Consider the following 26,375-nt stretch of genomic DNA (forward strand, 5'->3'; position numbering starts at 1 on the left):
ATCCTGGAACAAAAAATGATGTTAGTAAAAACTCAGGAAATCTGAATAAAGTACGGACTTCAGTTAATAATAACGTATCAATACTGGTTCATGAATCGTCATGAAAGTACCATACTAATGTGAGATATTGATACTAGGGAACTGGGTGTGAGGTATAAGGGCCCTCTGTGTACTGTCTTCACAATTTCTCCAAAACCTGAACTGTTCTAAAATTTAGAAGTTATTTTCTTTCAAAGAATTACCTGTAATCCTATCATCTTGCAATAAGCAGACATTTTAATGGAGATTTAATCTTTTTTTCTGTGGGTCTATTTTTCAAAGTGGTTTCATACTGTACATACTTTTTTCACTTAACATTTACTGAACGTATTTTCATGTCATTATAATCTTACAACAATGTATCATCTTAGGGATGTATCATAAATTATTTAGTCAGTTATCTATTGGTATGTTTATTCTTCTCTATTCCTATTGAATTTATTGGGGAAGGAGATGTGGGAAATGGAGAGAGTACGAAGAGAGGAAACAATTCTGACATATTTGTTCACTGTGAGAAAGAGAGGGATGCGGCCAATCCAAAGCTGCCAGGAAAGATGCATTGGGCCCAGAAACAAGAGACCAAGACCAGACACTGGTGTCAGCTCTGCAAATGACTCTGACGGTAGCCTTTAAGTAACTTAATCTCTACAGTTCTTTATCTACAAAATGTTTTTGTCTATAAGATGGGCTAGATAACTTGCTCAACACCATCCATTCCTAAAATCTATTCTTCCATATTTTGCAAAACGACTATTTCTTAGAAAATTTCATGTAGGTGATATGGCCACATATACTTAATATAATGAAGAGGATGTAGAAAATGGATGACAGACACATTTCCTCTTTTGTATAGCCAAAAGCAATTTCCCATCATGTGGCACTAACAGAATACATTACATGAAGTGACAGTTGGAGGCAAAGGGGACTCTTCCTGGTGAAGGAGAGGGAGAACCAGTCCATGAATGTTGTGAGAACAGATAGGAAACTCTGTCTAACAACAGAATGATTTCTAGACAAATTAGTGAGTTTTTAGATGTGAGAATTTTGCAGCTTGGGGCTGGATAGAGAACCATCGGGGATATTACAGAAGGTATTTCTGCCCTGGGTAGGAATTCAAGCTGAATGGTCACCAAAAACACTTTCCATTTTAAAAGGCTGAGATTTTTCTTTAATTTTATGAACACCACCACCTTTAGCATTGACCCTGTTTCTGAGCTCTCTGCTGTCTCATTGGTCTCTTAACTGAAGAACTGAAACACTAGCAAAAATAAAGGCATCAATTAAGCGGATAAGTCCTTTGGCTTGTTTGTATGCATTGATGGGTACATCTCTAGGCATCTCATGAAGGACGGGCCCTTTCAGTGTGATTAGGAGAGTGTGAGCGGAATCGTCTCTTGAAGCTCAATCTTCTCTATTAGGGCAAATACAGAAAGAACAGAAACTTCGGCAAGCAGATCTCCTGTTCACAATCAAACTTTAGAATTTGGCCTCAAAATTCCTTCATATTCTTTTTGGAACGTGATTTTGTGAGAGCCCCAATAGGTAGAAAATAACAATACACACACTTATTAATACCTAAGTTTTTGAAATTGATCTGATTTGCAGGTAAGGGTTCTTCACCTTCACACTGTCGGGTATGGAGGGAGGAACTGCACCTGGTGGGAGTTTTCTTTCCCATGTGGTGAAGGTGACTCTGTTTCATACATTAGTTGACTCCAATGTGTTTCCCCCTACCTATCTCGCCTTCTTTATTCAAAGATTTTGTCATGGGTGTCCCCAGACGTTTGTTTCTGGAGTTCCACTCCCACGAGAAAATGGAGGTTCTCAGGGATGAGGGGTGGAAGGGAAAATGGGGGAAGGAGATTGAAACAAGCCTTAAGAACTTTTGGTCCTAAACTTCAAAAGTACAGAAAGTGAATGTAATATTTTATGAGAAACCACATATTGTCTGTGGACCTTCACTTCCAACACACACACACACACACACACACACACACACACACACGCGCGCGCGCACACGCACACCTCTAAGCCACAGGCGACTGCTATTGGCAAATGCCTCTTCTCCAATCACCAGAGCAAGGAAGGATCCCTAGAGCCCAACGCACCGCCAATAGTTGGGGTCTCTGGCAGCCTCGGCTGCAGTCGCCCAGTCTGGGGAATGACAGCGTGGAAGGCGCTGCAAGGAGATCCTTTGCATGCTTTGTGGTATGTTAAAAATGCAGCATCATCCTCTCTGCTCCTTTTCTTGGGCCGACAAGCCGAATTAGAGAGCACGGGGAATCCAGAAAGGCGAAAAGGCTGCCTCCGCCAAAAGCCCTCGAGTCCTCCACGCCCCCCACCCCAGCCCCCCACCCCTAACCCCCTTCTTAGGTTCTAATCGCCACCGCTCCAATGGGCCAGCGGCGCCTTCACCATCTCCTCTTCCATTCACTCCAGCGGGGAGAGAAGAGGGAAAACAAAACTCTAAAAATAACTGTCAGCCTCTTAAAAAAGGAAAAGCTTAGCTGCCGTCCCCCCTGCATCCCCCGCTCCCCCCCTTCTCCTCTCCCTCCTCCCGCCCCCCCTCGTGGGGCACATGTCTGCTTCTTACAACACCGAGCCACATGGTTCCAGTTAGGCGCCGAACCCCACCAGGACGGAGAGGAAATCCACATCTGTGGGACGCTCCGCACGGAACCACCTCCAGCGAGGGTGGCCGTGGGACTGCAGCACCGGGATGAAGGGCTAGACCGCGGGATCGCTGCTCATGCGGTGAGAGGGGGCGCGGGAGGTGGCCGGGGAGGGGTGGGCCAGAGGGCCCCCGCAGCGCCCGCCGCCCGCCCCCGCGCGCAGTGGGTACCTGCCCGCCCTGCTGCAACTTGCTGCAGTGTTTGAAAGAGTAGTAGGAGCGCATGGAGGTGGGGCCGGGGAAAGACCGGGTGGAGTGGTGAGGGGTGAGCGCGGAGGGGGCGGGAAGACGGCGGCGGCGGTGGGGCGAGGGGCAGACCCGGAGCGGGTGGGACGGGGGAGAGGCGGGGGTAGCCCGGCGCTTACACATGTCACATGTGCTTTTTAAGACGGCCGGGAGCGCCTGCAAGCTGGATTCGGTGGAGGATGCTGCGGCAGGTGCTTCGCAGAGGGCTCCAGTCGTTCTGCCACAGGCTGGGCTCGTGCGTGAGCCGGCACCCGGTCTTTTTCCTCACCGTGCCCGCAGTCCTGACCATCACCTTCGGCCTCGGCGCGCTCAACCGCTTCCAGCCCGAGGGCGACCTGGAGCGCCTGGTCGCTCCCAGCCACAGCCTGGCCAAGATCGAGCGCAGCCTGGCCAGCAGCCTTTTCCCCCTGGACCAGTCCAAAAGCCAGCTCTATTCGGACTTACACACCCCCGGGAGGTATGGCAGGGTGATCCTCCTCTCCCCACCCGGGGACAATATTTTGCTCCAGGCTGAGGGGATCCTGCAGACCCACCGAGCCGTGCTGGAAATGAAGGTGAACCACAAGGGCTATAATTATACTTTTTCCCATCTGTGTGTGTTGAGAAATCAGGATAAGAAATGCGTGCTGGATGATATTATTTCAGTGCTAGAGGATCTCAGGCAGGCTGCCGTCTCCAATAAGACAACAGCCAGGGTGCAAGTGAGGTATCCCAGCACTAAATTAAAGGTACGCTCCTCTTGCATGCTTCTGCCAGTTAAAGAGGCAGCACTTCATTTCTTGCCCTAAACAAGCAGAGAAAATGCAGAGGTCTCATCCTTAAGACTCGGAAGCTGATGCTTCTTTCATTTTGGGGGGTGGGGGGAACGATGGGCAACTGAGTGAAGAAAACAGGCAATAAATGGCATGACTAGATATTAAGAAATTCAAAGTCAAACAAAACAAATGCCAAAAAAGAAAAAAAAAAAGAAAAAAAAAGTTGTTTCTGAGACCCTGCAATTACATCTTTGTTCAGGGTTAATAAATCAGTGAATGGAAGGGGGAGGGGGAATCCTGAACAATTTGGGGGATTTCTTTTCATTATGGGGCTCGATGTATTTCTTATTACTGATTACACATCCACCTGGTGCCATATCCACCTGTTTACATCTTCAGCCTGGCTTGACTTTGACATGTAGGGAGTTTGTGCTTCGCTGCCCTGTGAGTGTGTGTCTGAAAGCAGTGGGTATGAATGGGGTAAGGATTCCAGGAATTATGTGTATGTGTGTTCGCACAGCAGAAGCAGCAGAAATTTTCTATGTGTGAAAATAGAGATGTGCAGCTAACTGATGTACTAGTTAACTGAGTCCTGTTATCTTCCTTTCACACACACACACACACACACACACACACACACACACACACACACAGTCCAAACCAGAGCAAGATTATTATAACAGCCCAATAGCAAAAGAAAAAATCCCCAGTCAGCAAAAGTTGCCGTGAATGATAATTTCGGCATTAAATAGATGTTACTGTTTAAACTCTCAGTTCAGATTTTGTTGCTCAGATGAGATTTCTAAACTCATTCCACACTGTCAGGTTTGAGCTGCTGCAGGCAATGAGGCATGCAGTCTCCAGGTGACTGAAGTTTCAGGGACGAATGTGACTTCCAAAAGAGTCACTGCACCATTTGTATGCTTGACCCTGTGCACGCTCAGAGGCTGCACAGCCAAGAATTCCTGAGACAGGTGTTTCCCAAGAAGAAGGAATTTTCTTTCTTCTAATGTGTATGAGGATGTGTGTGTGCTTCTGGCGAGATCATGGAATAGGAGGGACCCCAGTTTCAATGAATGGGTGGCCAAACATAGAAAATTGCTAATATTTCTATTTATTTATTTGATACAGCGTCTGTACACAATTTTAAAAATACATTTCTCAGGATTTTTGAGATAAAAAGGCTATTTTTCCTGAATTGAAGGAGGATTTAGTGCACTAAGAAACTAAGAATTCCTCAGGAAATCCCATAACCTGCTTCCTTTTAACATACTGTCCTTGTTTAAATGTATCCAGAGGCTGACAGGGTTTCAGCCCCTTGTTCAGAGGAGCAGTCTTGGGGTTTTAGTGAAACTAGACAGATGATTCATCAGCTTGAAATCTAGGTAAGGGCTTGCCTGCCTCGCGCTTACTGGAGGGAGCATGCTGAATGTATGTGGTTGGGTTGCATGCATTCTGTTTCCTGAATCCTTTGCCATCAACATTATTGCTCGCTCCAGGAAAGGATGCAGTGAAAAGGCGATCTTCTTCGCCTACAGTCTTTTAACTGAGGCCTGTACTAAACATCTGGTGTAAAGAAAGATTTTGAAACTGTGACATATTTAAACTTCCGTTTGTTTTCCCTATTGAAGCAGGTTTGCAGTTTATTAATATGCAGTCTTAGTTAAGTCCCTTATTTCCTTGAGTCAGCAGTACTCTCCAGGTGTAAGGGCTTTGTCCAGTCAACCACTGTGGGCATTTTGTTTACCCGGCAATATCATTATGACATTTACAATACAAACCCCTGAGGTCTCTAATTCACTCTTTTAATAATGATTGGTTGTGTTCCTATGATTTACTGGGTGCTCTTCTAGGCACAGACAGTCTGGAGCAGCAAGAAAAGCAAGGTTCTTACCCTAATGGGGCTTAATCATAGAAGTCAGGGTCCTCACCCTGAGTTACCTGCAAGCAGGGACTCTGCAATCTTTGGGTCCACTAGGCTAGGCCTATAATAGGTGCTCTGTCTAAACTTTCTGGCTCATTGGTTGGTTGGTCTGCATCTTGATCGGAGTCAGTGGATAATCAAAGAATGGAGTAATTGATTACAAAGGGCCATGTAGTACTAGTGGAATTATTCTACTAACCATAACAAGAACAGGAGAATTATACACTGGCTCTCTAATCTGTAAAGCCCTTCTTCTGCTACATTCTAATATCAATGTCTCCTCAAATGCATTGGCTTGACTCTCTTTGCATGTTGTCAGTGGGGTCCTTAAGCTATTTTTGGGAAAATGAATTATTTGATAATCTTCTGAGAGTAATGGTCCCTCTTAAGCATCCAGATATAATATCACACGTGCTAATGTAATATAAAATATAATTGGTGGAATTCCAGGTATACCTAGAATCCTATCAAAAGAGTCTGCAAGGCCTTTCAGGTGAAGACCTCCCTGGCACAGAGCAAAGTGAGATGGGCTTTTGTTTTGATCATACGTGATCTGGAAATGATTTTAATTCATGTGTGACAGTGATACTCAAAGAGTGTCCCTAGAATGCTGACCTACAATAAAGTTTGAGAACTTCTGTTGTATGAGATTTGAGAGAAATTTTTATATACACAGTTCTTGGCCCTCTAATTAATGTTGCTTTCCTCTGTCATGCTTGGGTCACCGATCTTCCCAACTCAGGCCACTGTGGAAAATTTCAGTGCTGGATAATGCTGTTGGTGGGCAGAGAATCAATAGTTAAGGAAAAATGCAAAACAAATGGCAGGGGCTGGATAGTGTGAGTAGGAATTGGCAATCTCTTGACATAAAAGAAGCAGTAGGTCAGAGCCTGGAGGTAGTCTGAAGATGTATAAACACTGATTGACAGAAAGGAGCGGCCAGAAATCTTAGTTATGACAATTGGAAGGGCATCTTCCAAATATTATTAAGACACCCAAGTAGTTCTGAGCACAGAAAGGTTTGGAACTTCTGATAAACATGATTATCTTGACAAGGTGATCCAGACAAGCAGGGACACAAAAAGTTGCTGGTATGGAATTCCAAAGAGAGGCTCAGATAAAGCTGATATGAAAAAAGGAGCAGTCAGCTTAGAATACTACAGAAGAAATGAGACATACACACATTTTCAAAAGCTGCATAGAAAAGACACCAGAATCTGAAATTCCTACACCTATATAATACGAACTCTACAATTGTGCCTGTCATTATAATCTTTACGTTATTATACCCCTGAGTAAGCACAGAGGTCAAGTTTTACATTCCTTCTGTACTATTCACAACCTCCCACCCCAACCTTGTCCAGTTCTATGCAGACAGTATTTACATCACTGGTCGGTCTGTTGATTAATTTGTTCATTTATACTGTAACATTGCAAAGTTATCATTACTTTTCAAATTCTATGACATGCTTTTACTTTAAAGGTATTCTCTACACTTTCTAGATTTCTATAAATTTTTTGACCCTGGTAATTCGGGGACCATTTTTTCTACTTATTTAAACATACGTATTGTGTAAGTCAATACAGTGCAGCCAGGCTGAATTTTGAAATTAAACACATAACATATTGTTGGAACCAGTCTCTTTAAAATGAGACAGGCACTCAAAATCCTTAAGCAAGGACTGCTCTGGACTCCAAGAAATATTGTCATTATAACTCAGGGGGCTCAAGTGGTTACAGACAATATTTCCCTGCTTCTTAGGTAGGCCATGATAACCTCACTTTTCCATCTGCTAGTTCCAAGAAAGTAACAGTTTCCATATGTCCCTAGTTCTTAATTGTTACCACTGAAAAAGGCCAAGTAAAGAAGAAACAGAGAAATGTGGTTCATGGCAAATGGTGAGAAACAAATGAAGCATATTTGCTTCCCCTGCAGCCCGTCCTCCCCATTAAATTCCATTAACACACACCTCTAAACAGATGTTTAAGTGAAGTGTATGTGCTGCAACGTACCACATTTAAGAAGAGGAACAAAGATAGGTTTTCCTGCTTCTTAAAAGAGTTTTTCTTTGGGCACATTTTGAGTACATCTTCCTAATTTGGAGGCTGTTGCCATTGATTATTTAGTTCCAATCTCAATGGGAGAGCAACTTAAGTCAACATGGAAAGTAAAGACCAGCATTACTTTCAGAGATTTCCAGGAAAAGTTATTCCATAGACTTCTTTCCCTAATTCATTCTAAAACCTCAAAAGACAGCTGTGTCAGGGTCTTCTCATATATTTAGATTAAAGTTTACATTCCTGATTCTCTCTCTTAATAAGGGAAAAAAATTGCTGCCTTATTGAATGTTCAGTTTGTGTCCTAACCAATGTGGTGTTTTATACACAGCATGTCATTTTTACAAGCTTATGAATCGGGAAGAATATTTTTATTCCCCTTCTATAAGTTGGGAACCTAAACCTAAAGACCAGGAGGTCAAGTGACTTCTAAGAGGTCCCCAAGGTAGTACATGTTGGAAGTGGGATTTAAATCCAGGTCTGTCTGGCACTGAAGTTTATATTCTTAACCACGGTACTATATCGGGTCCCTGTACATCGTGCACTATTCTCTGTGACAACAGCCCTTTGTGTTAAGGAAGAACTGGGGCCGTAATTCCCAAGCATCTCAAATCCCTGCTGAAACCACTGGTGCTCTTTTACACCAGTCCCCTTGCTCACTCGAGGGACCAGCCCAGGTGAAGGTGCAGTGAAGCTTCACTTCCCTTATTCACCCACAAGGGAGTAAAGCTTCCAGTGTGGGCAAACTCCTGCCATCTGACTATCATGGAACTTGCCACAAAGAGCTTAATAAATTCCTCACTGGCACATGATTTCACCTTTAATATTATTTCACATCAACTCAGAACAAATTAAGGTGAGACTCCAGGATCCACTGAGTGTGGGAAACCTGTCAGGTGACCCACGGTTCTGAGCCAGGGGCTTATGTGCCAGACAGGCTTGAGTACTTCTGTCTTAAATTGGCATCAGGAAAAAAGAATTGATGAGATAGCATGGGATAATACAATGCAGACTGAATTGAGAAATATTCAGGAGACCTGAGTTCTGACCCCAGTTCTGTAAAGACCAGTTATGTGACATCAGATAAGTCCCATCTCCAGTATGGGCTTCAAGCTCTAGGATTCCTCTGTGACATTAAGGAAATGCTCATCCTTACTATCTGTAGTTGGGCCTGTCACCTGGTTGAGCTTAAAGCTGATTACTGTCGTTCAATATTTTCCAAAAATGTTGAAATTAAATCTAACCATCTCTTTAAGAAAAAAAATCAGCAACCTTTTTTTCTCAAGCCCCTTTACAGTTATTTTACAATAGTAGCAACATTAAGTCCTCGTTAGCCTAATCATCTTAATATTATATGAGAACACAAGGTATAGGAACTATACATAGGCATAAGGGTATTTGGGGAAAATGAAACATAAAATTAGAGCGGAGCGTATTTTTAAAGTGGCTTTGCAATCCATGCCTTTCTCAGACAGGACTCTTGTGGCACAGCCATTCACTGAAATCAAGGCTCATTCTCTGTAATTCAGAGGAATTCAGGGCCTCTGAAAGGTACCTGATGAGCAGCACTTAAAATGAATGGGTCTCTTTAGTTACAGGAATTTGTTGGAACAGCCGATGTTTTCCATTCAGAGCTTCCCTCCCTACAAGGAGAGGCTTCATCTGTGCCGCTCTTACTTCCCCCTGCTGTCTCAAAGGCTGAAGGTAGAGGATGGCTCAGGTTCTGGAAGACAGAAACATGTTTAAAGGGTTCTTATAGCTTCAGGAGGGTCCGAAAGCAGCTCCAGGTGTTCAAGACAGATGGAGGCTTGCCTGGACATTTAGGGCTCGGCCTCAGAGTTCTTTCTGCCCTTCGAACATTCAGGTATGTTCTGTCACCTCACCAGGTCTCTTAATTACATGGAGAGAGAGAGTGTGCAGTTCTGATTGTCACTGCGGGTCATACTAACGTGGGTAAGATGTACAGTAGACTCAAAAGTCATTCATATACACTAACTAACGTAATGTACTATAAGTGTCTGCTCTGTGTCAGGCCCTGTGTTGGGCGCTGGAGATGGAGTGAGGAATAAAACAGATGTGGTGCGTGACCCTCCAGGAGCTTGAGTCTACTAGAAAAGGCAAAAATCACATAAATTTATTATTACAGATTATCCTAGAGGAAAATTGCATGATGCTGTAAGAATAGTAGACCAAGTCTTGGGCTCTTAGAAATGACTTCCTTGAGGAAGTAAGTGTGAGCTAAGATCTGGGTTAGATGGTGGGGTTAGATGGTAGAAGCAAGAGTATGAAGGGGAAGACATGGAACCTTAGATACACTGAACAAAAGCCACTGTGGATGGAAGTAAAATGTAATGGTGAAGGTGCTGAGGGCTCTGTTGAGGATTTCTTGAGAGTTGGTATAACACAATTTTGATTAGGATCTGTGGAGCTAGATGGTCTAGTTTTACATCTTTACTCTGTTGCATTAGCTCTATGACTTCGTACAAGTGTTTTAACTTCTTTGTAACTCATTTCCTTCAATCATAGCCCTGACTTCCCATCATTATGTGGGTTAAATGAGTTTATGATACTTAAAGCGGGGTTTCTCAAATTCTAATTGTCACCTGGGGAGCTTGATAGAAATGCAGATTCTGATTCACTAGGTCTGGGATGGAGTGGGATTCTTCATTTCTAGCAAGCTCCCAGGTGATGCTGATGCCTCTGGTCCCTAAAGCACTTAGAACAGCACCTGGTTCTTTGTAAATTCTTAACAAGTGCTGGCGGTTTAACTCTTTGAGCAGTGATATTCTGCCCTTGTCTAAAATTGGTTAATTGATTTTCTTGTGAACACTTGATTAGATGAAAAGCCCTTTTTGTTTCAGACCTCAAAGCTGAAAATCTTTCTATCCTATGGTAGTCATTGCTATTTACTGAGGAAGTAGAATATGAGGGGTGTAGATCCTTCTGATTTTTGCACCAAAGAGCTTGAGCTGCCTCCAGGATCATCATTCTGAATGTGACCAGTCTTTGCTAAGGACAGTAAAGAACAGTTAAGGAGACTGTGGGACCTTGGTTTCAGTGTTCACTGGGTCTGGAAATATCTCAGAGTTTGTATATTTTTGTCATTTTCAATAGAGCTAGCCTTGGCCTCTTTCTCCCCTCTGGGCTGCTGTGACATTCTGATTCTCCTCTTACATCTCTGATGGTTCTTTACCTCTTACTGGTTCACTCCCCTTACTACTCCCATATTTATAATTATTCCCATGCAAGTCTTTTTTCATGGTGTGTTCTCTCAATATTCTCATTCAAGCCAAACACCAATTTTCTTCCATGTCTGTAACTCTTTGAATGGCATCTCTGTTCTGTCATCAACTCGGGCTCAGAATCTCAGTCACCTATGATTAACTCTTCTTTTCCCGCCACCGCTACCCAGCCGAGACATGTAAACAGTAAGAGCTAATTCATTCTATGCCACAGTGGCCCTTAGACCAAGAGCATCCCCCTTGCCTAGGAACTTGCTAGAAATGTACATTCTTGGACCTCAATCCAGATCTACTGAAAGTAGGGATTAGGTCCCACAAGCCCTCCAGGTGCTTCTGACTCCTGTAGATGTATGAGAACCTCTGTTCTGCAGTAGAGGTGTTCAGTCTTGACTGAGTGTAGGAATCATGAGAGGAGCTTTAAAAATACTGATGTGTGGATCTCATCTCCAGAGATTCTGACTCAGTCAGGAGGTGGCATGGACACTGAAATTTTTAAAATTTCCTCTGATGATTATAATGGATTATCAAGGTTGAAGACCAAGGTCTCCTTTTCAAATTTCTTCTCCGTTTCTTTCTCACTGTCTCTCCCTTGGGCTTTCATTACCGCTTACCTATTTTATCTAGGCAATAATCTAATCTCTCTCACATAATTTCTCACACTTGGAACCTAGCCTGTGTAACAAGATCATCTGCATCTCTTGATTACATTTTCCTCTGACCAGATCCTGCTAGAGTTTCCCATTGCCTGGAGAAGACATTATCAACTCCTGACCATAGCCATTGAGAACTTTTCTTGACCAGGGCTCCAACTTATTTGAAGTTTCAGATTGCAGTACATCTTATGCTGCAACCAAACCGAAGCAGACCCACCCTCAACCTTCCTTTTTCTTACCTTCATTCATACTGTTCCTTTTGCTTGGAATTTCTTTCACACTGTCAAATTCACATCTCTTAAAAGTTGCTTTTTCCATGGAGCTTCTCTAAGTGCTTCCAAAGGTAGAAAGCACTTTTATACACTTTAGAGGTACTTTGAAGGCAGTTCCCTCAATCACAGTCTAACTTGTATTATAGACTTTTAGCAAGTCTTTGCTAAAATATAACTGTATGTGCCTAATGAACCAGTATGGCTGGTAGCTTTCACTACATACATTGATTTGCCTGTGTGGAGCCAGCCAGTACAGGGGAGGTTGTGGAACAAGCCCTTGGGGGAAACTGCAAGGGGACAGGAAAAAAGCCCATCCCAGCCAGCCTACTGTTCCAAGGCTGTGCCTAAACCCTAAAGAAAGATGGCCACAGAAAGACACTGAAAGCTGTTTCTATGAGTGGTCCTGAGATACAAGTGCCACAGAAGGATTGCCTTTGGGCTTAGGAAACAAAGGACCACCAGAAGAGGGAGAGAGAGAGAGAGAGAGATTCTTTCCCCCACCTATACACAGCACACATGTGACTTCAGCTTGGGAAAGCCTGCAGAGAGGCAGCTCGAACACCTGGTAGGATTACCAGATTTAGCAAATAAAAGTACAGGACACCCGGTTAAATTTGAATTTGGGGTAAACAAAAATTTTTTTTAGTATAAGTATGTTCTAAATATTGCATTCTTTGCTTATCTGAAATTCAGATTTAACTGGGCATCCTGTATTTTACCTGGCAACGTAGCATGATGGGAATTCAAAGAATCACATCTGAAGACCCAAGCACAGACTTCAGAATGTCAGGGGACCAGCGCCAGTTCTAACGCACAAGAGTGGCCATGAGCCAGGGGGCCAAAGAGGCAGACCGTAAAGGCCAATTTGGGAAATAGTAAACACATTCTAAAGACTCCAGGAAATGCATGGGTAAAAGTTTTCAGAGGCCAGAATTTCTGTCTTATTCAAGTGGGGATTCCAGCAAATGAAATGTAAGTTCCTCTTGATATGACCTCCTTTGGATACTCTGCCCTTAGGAAACCCAAGTTACATTAATTGTTTTAATAGTTCCAAGTGTTTATTTGCTAGTGAAATGAAAGACTGCACTGGATAAATGTTTCATTTAGAAGATTCTTTTGTTTTATATTTTATCTATGAAAAATATTTATACATAAATAGAAATGTAATTAAAGAAAGTAAGTTGTAAGATAAGTCCTGGGGATACAATGTATAGCATAATGACTATAGTTAACAATGCTGTATTGTATATTTGAAGGCTGCTAAAAGAGGGATGTTAATTAAACTTATCACGGTAATCATTTGCAATATACATATATATCAAATTCTTACATTGTACACCTAAAACTAATACAATGTGATAAGTCAATTCTATCTCAATTTTTAAAAATTTAAAAAAGAAAAAAAAGAGAAACTGACCACATTAGCCAGAACCATATCTATATTAAAACAGCAGTTTATCATAAGTAAAATAATTTAGGTCAGTACTGTAGTTTGAGAAGAAATTTTTTACTATACAAAAAAAAGGGTCCATCAGTTACTCAAGTTTGAGAATCATTAGATTGGAGAGAGGGATATTTATTTAGTTACCCATGCTAAATGTAGTAGGACTGAGAGCATCATAAGCAAAAATACTAGAGGTCATGAAGTGTAAAGTAAAAGATTTTATCATTTCTATTCATGTCATGGTAGAGAGAGAAATTAATTTCTTAAAACAAAGGGAATTGGCTAAAGAAGTGAAGAAGAACAGAAGTCCTACTTCAGGAAGGAAGGAAGGGAGGGAGGGAGGGAGGAAGTAGATGATGTGGCAGATTAGTGAAAATTTGTAGGATGAGAATATTAGCAAGCCAGAAGCTAAACCCGTAGACAGGATTGGTTACCCTTTCCATGTGTGAAATGTGGCATTAAAATCAAAGATGAAGCATGCTCTTAAACGTTTGTGCAACAGCATAATAAGTATATGGGCTATTTAGAACCCATCTTATTTTCCTTCAAGATTATAAAGCTTTTTAAAAAATAATAGATATGTTTTTAATTATTAGGCTTTTATCCTGCTCTCCTGACATATGTTCCACTCAGAAAAATAGCAGTCTTTTAAAAAGCATCACTTGAACAGAACTGCTAAAATTACCCTCAAAAATAATTCTCAATATTGGTAACTAGTCACCCATCTCCACATTGAAAACCTTTCTGGTTTGTAATTTACCTGCAAGGCACCTTTTATTTGTAAACTGAGGAATCACCATTCCTGTGTATATTATAATCAGTATGTTTTTGTAAATTTATATAACTTGTACATGCATATATGTACACATACTCTTTTTTTTCCTCCTGGTCACATTTCTAGTTTAAAAGAAATGTGAGAAAAGTCTAGCTTGTCATTTCTCCCTCCCCAGGATCCAGGTCTTCCTGCACAATGCAATTTGGGGAATGATTTCTCTAGGGCAAATTCCTGGGGAGGGTGAGGCAAAGCCTGAGTAATGGAGCATGAGGTCAGGGCCAGTGGGTCACCACGAAGTGCGCCTGGAGACAGGAACCCTGCTAAACTCCCAGGGAGGAGTGAGAAGCTCAGGGACTGCACTAGTTTAATGACCCCTTTTCCTAGTTGGGCATATCTCTCTGAGGGAATAGCACACAAAACTGGTACTAGCTGCTTGACTTTTATTATCAGTACATTCTTTTCAACCATTGTTACCTTGGGGATTATTTTTAAGGAATTGGATCCTTTCTAGGCTTTTAGACATTTTTTATTAACTAATCACATCAGTGTGTCTCTTGCTAAACAATGTTCACTTACATTTTTAGTTAATTTATCCCAGAAAGTTGTTTATAAACTGATGTTATCCTACTAGTCTTCTTCCTGATAGAAGAATGTTTTGGTAATTGATAACTAAATTGACATAAGATTTTTACTTCCCTTCTTTCCCTCAGCTCTGAGCCCTGAAGTTATTGATGATGTTAAAGTTATAAGCATTGACAATGCGGCCCGTTTAGCCTAAAGCAACATGTTTTTTACTGAGTTTTTAACGGGCTGAGATAGGGGAGCCACTTACTGATTGAGCCCCTCTTTTAAAATTATAAAATAATGATGAAGAGGGTAGTGAAAAGGAAATAGACAAATCTATGTTTGAATCTAATTTTATCATTTATCAGATGTATGACCTTAGACATGTTATTTAACGTCTTTGCCCCTCAGTTTTTCTATGTTAAAAAAAGCATTATTCATATTTTTATGTTACATTAAAAGTATTAATATCCATTCTACAGATTTTAAAACTTTCAGGCACTTAGTGGTTTCTTAAATAAATTGTAACAATTTTTTATCTAAATCCAACTTCATAACAACACCAAGTGAAAAATCACTCACAATCCCACTCACCAATTCTATAAACAATTTATTTCCAGCCTTTAACTATAACGTACACAGGTGTTATATACAGTGCATGTCTTTTCTGATCCGATTTATTTTCATTTTTTTATAAGAATGTAAATAATTATTTTTTGGTAGCTCAGAAGTCTGGCAAGTGACTGTGGCATAATTTACTTAATTGTTCATTTATTGTTATCGTGAGAGTATATCTAGAACAGTGTTTTTGGAGCTGATTTCCACAATCCTTAACAGACAAATGGAAAATATTCTGGCTTGTCAACAGAAGCTGAAGGAAAAGAGCATTTTCTTATGTGATTTAAAATGTCATTTTCATAAGTATATGAACTTATGAAAGCAAGATACAAATATAGGTTAACAAGTTCCAGGGGAGCAGGTGTCCCAAGAAAAACCTTGGATAGAAGTTAGAAGGACCTGGTTTATTTATAGATCAACTCCAAAATGCTGTAAATTGCATTGTTAAGGACCACATCCAAGAGTAAGCTTCTAAGGGTACCTTGTGGCTTATCCTATTACAAAGTACTTTTTACTGCTTTTCACCTGGTATAGTTCCATGATTCTCAAAAGGAACACTTCAGGAACTTTCCAATTATATGATGCCTGTTCCCTCCCCAGACCAATTGAATCAGAAGCTCTGGAGAAAGGGCCTGAGAATTGGTATTTTCTTAAGCTCTTTGTATGATTCCAGTGAATAACCAGATTGAGAAACACTGAGGGACCTTAGACCAGAAAAAGATCCCCCCATCCTACCGAGCTCCTTTGCAGTTTCATAGGATGAGAGGACAAGGGAATAATACCACTTCCTTTGAACCTCCACTTCAAGGCTTAGTCTGGGGTCTCAGAAAGAGAGCATTTGCCCTGACGTAAGCAATCACAGTACCATTTCCCTGCCAGGTAAGCTGCCTCCATAGGAGCTCTGTAGCTAAAATAAACAACTTCATTCTCTCCTGTAATTCTCTAATCTGATATTGATTGGCCAGAAATATGATGTCTTAATCAATTTGCTCTGCTGCAAAGATGTCCTGGATTGCCAGTCATTGGGAAAATGTATCCCTTGACACTTTAAAAGGCATCCTTTCTTAATACACTTCTGCCAGGAGATTAATAAGAAAACCTGTAGGCACATGGTAAATTTTTATTATTATGATGATAGGGCCAAAGGTAATAAACTTGATAGCTCAAAGGTGTATAATCCTAGGACTTGAATAGACTTTCAGTTCTTATTAAGTTGTTATTAGCTCCTTGATTTCCATCAGGATAACCTGAATTCCTTCATATCCTGAGATGGTCAGTGTTTACTACTTTGTAACCATTCATTAATACTATTCATTGTTAGTCTATTCCTTCGATAAGCATGTAGTAGGAGATAAAGAAATATGTGTTGAATGAATGAAGGATCAAGTGAGTTAACTATTTGGCTTTTTAATTGTCCCATACTGAGTTTTAAAAGCATCATGTTAAAGAATTTCAAAATGCTCCCAGTCTTAGCTTAGCCAAAATTTACTTAATCTTCAGCCAAATCCCATGCCTTCTATCTTTTCATCAGTGAAAATAATATTATACTTTTCTACGTAAATGAGTTCTGGGAAGGCTAACTACCTCTAGTTTTAACAAGCTTGAGACATTCTAACTCATTCACAAACAGATCCCGGAGTCCCCAGATCAGTGTGGCAAGTCCATTCATATTAAAACAGTATTAACACAATGTCTAATTAAAGGAAAAGTATGTTCATTAAAGTGCAATGAATATTTAAAGTAGTTCCAACTATATAGGAGCCGTAACAATCTAGTGCCCTTCTTGGGTCAGTAGAAAGCTTTCCATTTCCATCCCTTTCCATTAGCATTTCCATTAGCATCCCAGTGGGTTCGCAAATCTTATACTCCCTCCCTTATTATTTTTAAATGGCAGTTATCAATCACTTGATACAGTGAGGTGAAAGGATGTTTTCCTAGTCAATATGAATGATATGGTGTGCACTACTGGCCACCAGTAACGGGAAATTATACATTACAAAAAGAAAGCCAAACATTTGGTACCCCACTATCACCTTTATATTAAATATTTTATCTTTAGCAAAAAGTAAAAGCATTTTACAGAGTTGAATCCATACTCATATTTTGCAGAACCATATAAAATAGGGAATTGACCTTTCTTTTATTTACTGTTCTAGAAAAAGGATTAAGTAATTGTGACATGCCTTAAAGGAGTTTGACATAATCATCATATTATGTGCATATATTTTTACAAGCCTTTGTTGAAAGAGATTTGGGAAGGTTATCCAATCTATGTGTTTCGGAAAGCCCTGTTATATATAAATTGCTTCAATAAACTAACTATTTAATGTCTCTCCAGAAGAAAATTATTTCTCATATCTATTTAAAACATTTATTTCTATTCTTACTTCAGTAAAGAAGAAACCTGGTCTTTACTATCATTTTTGAACCGTCTTCTACCTGTGACCTTGAAAATGGTTATTACATTCTCTTGTACTTCTCTTTGGCTGAATAATTTCTTACACATAGACCTCATTCTCAACTACATACCCTTTTTGTTTTTAGCAGACTTTTAAGTTTTGGGAAATTGATGTCTCCTGAGTCTTAAACACCTATGTTTTGTTCAAAAGGTATACAAGTATCTTCCCTGCTTCAATATTCTCCTCTCCATATTTGCCTTATCCCAATGAATAGCTTTTCTCAATAGAGACGTATTCTATGCTTATATTGTTTCAGACACTGGGCTAGGCACTGGAGTTACAGAGATCAGTTATAGATCCTCTTTTCCAGAAACATACAGTCTAGTGAGGAAGGAGGACAAGTAAATGGAAAATTAGCAGTACAGCATGGTAACTTGAACCTTAAAGGTTAGTTCAAGATGATTCAGAGCACCAAATAATCCAGAATTGGTGCTACATCAGACTCAGCCTCCTCCAGGGTTCTATAATAAGAACAAATACTCTATATTGGTGGGAGAAGTCTTTCAGGGGTTCTTATTTCAATTGATAAAAAACATTTTGTTTTTAAATGTATTCATTAAAATTGAGGTCAGTGGACAGCTGCTCTCCATAAACAGGGAAATATTTTGCCATGAACAGTTACTCTGAAGGTTATGAAGTCAACATAAAATCCCAACAATGCTATAGACTTAAAAAATGAATACAAAGCAGGAAGATGTTATGGGTATGGGCCAAGAAATATCAAAATGAAAAAACAGGAGGGTTCTTAATCATCCACAAAACCTGGCCAGAAGATTGTTGGCTAGTGGAACTTTCCATGACCCCCCCCAAATCATCCTACCCTCAGGACTTTCTCTCCAAGTGTTAGTAACTGTTAAGGTAATTGTGGGATGACTTAGCCAGCAAAAATAAAGCATATACGCAAGTGTAAGAGGCACTTGACACAAAAGAAGAACGAGTGTTCAGAGTGTGCCCACTTGGGTGGGAAGTCAGCATTTTTGTTTGCATTAAACAAATGAGGAGAATTATTTTCTTTCCTAGAACTGGCCCTGATAGGCTAGAGTCATAGAAAGCCCTCCTGAAACAGTGAATTATAGGACCCCCTGCGTATGCCAACATTTAAGAGAACTGAAAAAAATGTGTGAATTTTCTAGGTACTGTTGACATTGGGTTTGATAATTCTCAGTCGCGGGGCAGTCCCGGGCATCACAGGATGTTTCGCAGCATCCCTGCCCTTTGTAGACTCTGGTGGTATCGTCTTCTCTTGAGTTGTGATAGCCAAAAACAAATGTCTCCAGACAGTGCCAGATGTCCCCTGGGGTTCAAAATTGCTCCCCATGGAGAACTAGTACTCTCATTCTTGGAACATTGAGGCAAAGCGTTCTCCTAGAATGCTCTCCTCCTGTAACACAGACCATTAGGAAAGTAGTCTTTATCTAACCTAAATCCCTCATATTGCAAGTTGTAAATCCTCTTCTTCAGTGGCCTTGGAGCATGTGCCCTCCACGTCAGGAGTACTCAGCCCACTTGGTGGGATGCCAGGGTCTAATCTTGGAGAATTTCTAGGATGCCCAGTGAAAGCCATGAAGACATGCTCACTAATGTCTTCTCCACTGAGAGGAAACTCTCCAGGCTTGTTTGCTTGTCAAAATTGTAGTCCATTTTAGATTAGAGACCTATTTCAATTGTAAATTCCATTGGTGGGAGAAGCTCAACATTTGGGAGAGAGCACAGCTGGTGCTTCCTGGTTGTTAAATAATTCATCTTCCTCATTCTGGAGAGTCAGAAACAGCCGCGCTGAGATACTAAATCCTCAAGGTAATATTGCAAAACCTAGTCCTTGGCACTAAGGAGGGAAAGGGCCTGCTAAATTACAGAAGCCGTCCTCCACAGCTTTAGGAGAAGCTGGAGAGAGAATGCTATTTGCTGACTTGATTTTTCCCCATTTTGGTAACACGGGAAAGATAGGTTTCCCTGGGAGAATTTTATGAAGCTCCGTGAAGCAAAATCAGCCTTTCAACACTTTATATTGTCATGCCTGTGTCATTCACTCACATAATTCATTTTTCAAGTGAAATATTTTGACCGTTCTAAAAATTATTTTCCCCAGAAATCAGAAGGTAAGGATGGAAATGGTGAAGCACTTGCCAGAAAATAGGTGACTTTTGAACAATCCCTTGATGATAAATATTTCTCATTAGTGGTTCTATTCTCACACTTGGCTATTTATTGAGTCACTTATTTTAGTCCAAATTGTCCTAGACCTGTCCTAAGCTCATCTGGGATTTTCATATTATTTTTGAAGCTGTGTTAAATCTTCCAGAACGCACACCTCCTACAACAGTGTTCCACAGCAGTTCATTAATGCTTCTTCAGGTAACTAGTAATCTTAGAACTTTTATTTCTGTGCCCTGAAAGAGGGAACATTCTAACCATAATGCTTATTTTACATCTTAACAAGACAATATTCTTCTTCATACAAGACAGGGTCCCTATATGCTACTCTACACCTGTATGCTCAATTCAACAAAGATTACTGATTGTGGGACTCGAATGAGAATTTATAATGCGCAATGATCGCAGAAACTTTCGTTTTAATTCAGGCTGCCTGAGTGGTTGATCCCACATGATATAAATATCAAAACTACCAAACTTCAAATTTTTCCATTGGTCAGGCTCTAGAGTTTTGTATTAGCTCCTCTAAGAGTACGTAGACAAAGGTAAGAGAGCAAGGGTGCATGCAACTGTTGCAATTACCAAGGCAACAGAAATTTATAATGATCATTTAGTTTTTATCCAGGGCATTGTTCAGGGTACATAGCTAGACAAAAATTGAATTTCCCAACAGGAAATTTGCCAGGTGTGATTTGTAGCAGCTTTGTTCTTTGTTGGGGGGTCTGTTTTATTTTATTATTTTTTATTTATTTATTTTAACATCTTTATTGGAGTATAATTGCTCTACACTGGTGTGTTAGTTTCTGCTTTATAACAAAGTGAATCAGCTATACATGTACATATATCCCCATATCTCCCTCCTACCCTCCCTATCCCCCCTCTAGGTGGTCACAAAGCACCAAGCACCAAGGTGATTTCCCTGTGCTATGTGACTGCTTCCTACTAGCTATCTATTTTACATAAGGTAATGTATACACATCCATGCCACTCTCCCACTTCGTCCCAGCTTACCCTTCCCCCTCCCCGTGTCCTCTAGTCCATTCTTTACGTCTGTGTCTTTATTCCTGTCCTGCCCCAGTTTCTTCAGAAACTTTTTTTTCTTTTAGATTCCATATATATGTGTCAGCATACAGTATTTGTTTTTCTCTTTCTAACTTACTTCACTCTGTATGACAGACTCTAGGTCCATCTACCTCACTACAAATAACTCAGTTTCATTTCTTTTTATGGCTGAGTAATATTCCATTGTATATATGTGCCACATCTTCTTTATCCATTCATCTGTCGATGGACACTTAGGTTGCTTCCATGTCCTGACTATTGTAAATAGAGCTGCAGTGAGCATTGTGGTACATGACTTTGTTTGAATTATGGTTTTCTCAGGGTATATGCCCAGTAGTGGGATTGCTGGGTCGTATGGTTGTTCTCTTTTTGGTTTTTTAAGGAACCTCCATACTGTTCTCCATAGTGGCTGTATCAATTTTCATTCCCACCAAAAGTGCAAGAGGGTTCCCTTTTGTCCACACTCTCTCCAGCATCTATTGTTTGTAGATTTTTTGATGATGGCCATTCTGACCAGTGTTAGGTGATACCTCATTGTAGTTTTGATTTGTATTTCTCTAATTATTAGTCATGTTGAGGATCCTTTCATGTGTTTATTGGCAATCTGTATATCTTCTCTGGACAAATTTCTGTTTAGGACTTCTGCCCATTTTTAGATTGGGGTGTTTGTTTTTTTGATACTGAGCTGCATAAGCTGCTTCTAAATTTTGGAGATTAATCCTTTGTCAGTGGCTTCATTTGCAAATATTTTCTCCCATACTGAGGGTTGTCATCTCATCTTGTTTATGTTTTCCTTTGCTGTGCAAAAGCTTTTAAGTTTCATTAGGTGCCATTTGTTTATTTTTGTTTTTATTTCCATTTCTCTAGGATGTGGGTCAAAAAGGATCTTGTTGTGATTTATGTCATAGAGTGTTCTGCCTATGTTTTCCACTAAGAGTTTGATAGCGTCTGGCCTTACATTTAGGTCGTTAATCCATTTTGAGTTTATTTTTGTGTATGGTGTTAGGGAGTGTTCTCATTTCATTCTTTTACACGTAGCTGTCCAGTTTTCCCAGTGCCACTTATTGAAGAGGCTGTCTTTTCTCCATTGTATATTCTTGTCTCCTTTATCAAAGATAAGGTGACCATATGTGTGTGAGTTTATCTCTGGGCTTTCTATCCTGTCCCATTGATCTCTATTTCTGTTTTTGTGCCAGTACTATACTGTCTTGATTACTGTACCTTTGTAGTATAGTCTGAAGTCAGGGAGCCTGATTCCTCCAGCTCCGTTTATCTTTCTCAAGATTGCTTTGGCTATTTGGGGTCTTCTGTGTTTCCATACAAATAGTGAAATTTTTTGTTCTAGTTCTGTGAAAAATGCCAGTGGTAGTTTGATAGGGATTGCATTGAATCTGTAGATTGCTTTGGGTAGTAGAGTCATTTTCACAATGTTGATTCTTCCAATCCAAGAACAAGGTATATCTTTCCATCCATTTGTATCATCTCTAATTTCTTTCATCAGTGTCTTATACTTTTCTGCATACCGGTCTTTTCTCTCCTTAGGTAGGTTTATTCCTAGGTATTTTATTCTTTTTGTTGCAGTGGTAAATGGGAGTGTTTCCTTAATTTCTCTTTCAGGTTTTTCATCATTAGTGTCTAGGAATGCAAGAGATTTCTGTGCATTAATTTTGTATCCTGCTACTTTACCTTCAATTCATTGATTAGCTCTAGTAGTTTTCTGGTAGCATCTTTAGGATTCTCTATGTATAGTATCATGTCATCTGTAAACAGTGATAGCTTTACTTCTTCTTTTCTGTTATGGATTCCTTTTATTTCATTTTCTTCTCTGATTGCTGTGTCTAAAACTTCCAAAGCTATGTTTAATAATAGTGGTGAGAGTGGACAACCTTGTCTTGTTCCTGATTTAGAGGGAATAGTTTCAGTTTTTCACCACTGAGAACTATGTTGGCTGTGGGTTTGTCATATATGGCCTTTATTATGTTGAGATAAGTTCCTTCTATCCCTACTTTCTGAAGGGTATTTATCGTAAACTGGTGTTGAATTTTGTCGAAAGCTTTTTCTGCATCTACTGAGATGATCATATGGTTTTTCTCCTTCTATTTTTTAATATGGTTTATCACATTGATTGATTTGTGTATACTGAAGAATCCTTGCATTCCTGCAATTAACCCCATTTGATCATGGTGTATGAGCCTTTTAATGTGCTGTTGGATTCTGTTTGCTATTATTTTGTTGAGGATTTTTGCACCTATGTTCATCAGTGCTATTGGCCTGTAGTTTTCTTTCTTTGTGACATCTTTCTCTGGTTTTGGTATCAGGGTGATGGTGGCCTCGTAGAATGAGTTTGGGAGTGTTCCTCCTTCTGCTATATTTTGGAAGAGTTTGAGAAGGATAGGTGTTAGGTCTTCTCTAAATGTTGGACAGAATTCGCCTGTGAAGCCATCTGGTCCTGGGCTTTTGTTTGTCGGAAGATTTTTAATCACAGTCTCAATTTCAGTGCTTGTGTTTGGTCCATTTATATTTTCTATTTCTTCCTGGTTCAGTCTCAGAACGTTGTGCTTTTCTAAGAATTTGTCCATTTCTCTCAGGTTGTCCATTTTATTGGCATATAGTTGGCTTTTAGTAATCTCTCATGATCCTTTGTATTTCCGCAGTGCCAGTTATTACTTCTCCTTTTCCAGTTCTAATTCTATTGATTTGAGTCTTCTCCCTTTTTTTCTTGATGAGTCTGGCTAATGGTTTATCAATTCTGTTTATCTTCTCAAAGAGCCAGCTTTTAGTTTTACTGATCTTTGCTATTGTTTCCTTCATTTATTTTTCATTTATTTCTGCTCTGATCTTTATGATATCTTTCCTTCTGCTAACTTTGGGTTTTTTTTTGTTCTTCTTTCTCTAATTGCTTTAGGTGTAAGGTTAGGTTGTTTATTTGAGGTGTTTCTTGTTTCTTGAGGTAGGATTGTGTTACTATAAACATCCCTCTAGAACTGCTTTTGCTACATCCCCTAGGTTTTGGGTTGTCGTGTTTTCATTGTCATTTGTTTTGAGGTATTCTTTGATTTCCTCTTTGATTTTTTCAGTGATCTCTTGGTTATTTAGTAGTGTATTGTTTAGCCTCCATGTGTTTGTATTTTTTACAGACTTTTTCCTGTAATTGATATCTAGTCTCATAGCGTTGTGGTCGGAAAAGATACTTGATACGATTTCAATTTTCTTAAATTTACCAAGGCTTGATTTGTGACCCAGGATATGATCTGTTCTGGAGAATGTTCCATGAGCACTTGAGAAGAAAGCATATTCTGTTGTTTTGGATGGAATGTCCTATAAATATCAATTAAGTCCATCTTGTTTAATGTATCCTTTAAAGCTTGTGTTTTCTTATTTATTTTCATTTTGGATGATCTGTCCATTGGTAAAAGTGGGGTCTTAATGTCCCCTACTGTGATTGTGTTACTGTCGATTTCCCCTTAGATGGCTGTTTGCATTTGCCCTATGTACTGAGGTGCTCCTATGTTGGGTGCATAAATATTTACAATTGTTATATCTTCTTCTTGGATTGATCCCTTGATCATTATGTAGTGTCCTTCTTTGTCTCTTGTAATAGTCTTTGTTTTAAAGTTTATTTTATCTGATATGAGAATTGCTACTCTAGCTTTCTTTTGATTTCCATTTGCATGGAATATCTTTTTCCATCCCCTCACTTTCAGTCTGTATGTGTCCCTAGGTCTGAAGTGGTTCTCTTGTAAACAGGCTATATACGAGTCTTGTTTTTGTATCCATTCAGCCAGTCTGTGTCTTTTGGTGGGAGCATTTAATCCATTTACATTTAAGGTAGTTATTGATATGTATGTTCCTATTACCATTTTCTTAATTGTTTTGGGTTTGTTATTGTAGGTCTTTTTCTTCTCTTGTGTTTCCTGCCTAGAGAAGTTCCTTAGCATTTGTTGTAGAGCTGGTTTGGTGGTGCTGAATTCTCTTAGCTTTTGCTTGTCTCTAAAGATTTTAATTTCTCTGTCGAATCTGAATGAGATCCTTGCTGGGTAGAGCAATCTTGCTTGTAGGTTTTTCTCTTTCATCACTTTAAATATGTCCTGCCGCTCCGTTCTGGCTTGCAGAGTTTCTGCTGAAAGATCAGCTGTTAACCTTATGGGGATTCCCTTGTATGTTATTTGTTGTTTTCCCCTTGCTGCTTTTAATATTTTTTCTTTGTATTTAACTTTTGATAGTTTGATTAATACGTGTCTTGGCATATTTCTCCTTGGATTTATCCTGTATGGGACTCTCTGTGCTTCTTGGACTTGATTGACTATTTCCTTTCCCATATTAGGGAAGTTTTCAACTATAATCTCTTCTAGTATTTTCTCAGTCCCTTTCTTTTTCTCTTCTTATTTTGGGACCCCTATAATTCAAATGTTGGTTTGTTTAATGTTCTCCCATAGGTCTCTGAGACTGTCCTCAATTTGTTAAACTCTTTTTTCTTTATTCTGCTCTCTGGGAGTTATTTCCACTATTTTATCTTCCAGGTCAGTTATCCGTTCTTCTGCTTCAGTCATTCTGCTATTGATTCCTTCTAGAGAATTTTTAATTTCACTTGTTGTAGTGTTCATCATTTTTTGTTTGCCCTTTAGTTCTTCTAGGTCCTTGTTAAACGTTTCTTGTATTTTCTCCATTCTATTTCCAAGATTTTGGATCATCTTTACTGTCATTACTCTGAATTCTTTTTCAGGTAGACTGCCTATTTCCTCTTCATTTGTTTGGTCTGGTGGGTTTTTACCTTCATCTGCTGTGTGTTTCTCTGTCTTCTCATTTTGCTTAACTTACTGTGTTTCGGGTCTCCTTTTTGCAGGCTGCAGGTTCGTAGTTCCCGTTGTTTTTGGTGTCTGCCCCCAGTGGTTAAGGTTGTTTCACTGGGTGGTGGAAGCTTCCTGGTGGAGGGGACTGGTGCGTGTGTTCTGGTGGCTGAGGCTGGATATTGTCTTTCTGGTGCGCAGGACTGTGTCTGGTGGTGTGTTTTGGGGTTTCTGTGACCTTATTGTGATTTTTGGCAGCCTGTCTGCTAATCAGTGGGGTTGTGTTCCTGTCTCGCTAGTTGTTTGGCATAGGGTGTCCAGCACTGTAGCTTGCTGGTCATTGAGTGGAGTTGGTCTTAGCATTGAGATGGAGATGTCTCGTGGAGCTTTCACTGTTTGACATTACATGGAGCCGGGAGGTCTCTGGTGGACCAATATCCTGAACTTGGCTCTCCCACCTCAGAGGCACAGGCCTGACACCCGGCCGGAGCACCAAAACCCTGTCAGCCACACGGCAGCCTGAGAGGCTTGTATGCTCACCTGCCGGGCCCAGCTATGTTCTTTTGAAAAGTCATGTAGTCATCAAAACGAGACAATTCTAGTAAATACAATCTCTTTTTGGGTTCATTTATTAAAGTCTTTCTTCATCTTA

General features: G+C 40.1%; 1 protein-coding gene across 9 annotated transcripts in view; it reads left to right on the forward strand.

Annotated features, from left to right (window-relative positions):
* Window positions 1-2,422: 2,422 nt before the first annotated feature.
* Window positions 2,423-26,375, forward strand: part of PTCHD4 (patched domain containing 4) — a gene marked incomplete at its 5' end in the record, with an annotated part of 192,959 nt that continues 169,006 nt past the window's right edge. For 8 of the 9 annotated variants that reach the window (XM_079935549.1, XM_079935552.1, XM_079935555.1 and 5 more), the window contains one exon: window positions 3,085-3,510. In XM_079935549.1, the coding sequence (XP_079791675.1) occupies window positions 3,085-3,510 (426 nt within the window). Of the gene's footprint in view, window positions 2,794-3,084; window positions 3,511-26,375 lie in introns of those variants that run through there. The other variant, XM_079935553.1, reaches the window with a different exon arrangement.

Source organism: Stenella coeruleoalba (genome assembly GCF_951394435.1).
Source record: "Stenella coeruleoalba genome assembly, chromosome: 10".
Taxonomy (NCBI): domain Eukaryota; kingdom Metazoa; phylum Chordata; class Mammalia; order Artiodactyla; family Delphinidae; genus Stenella; species Stenella coeruleoalba.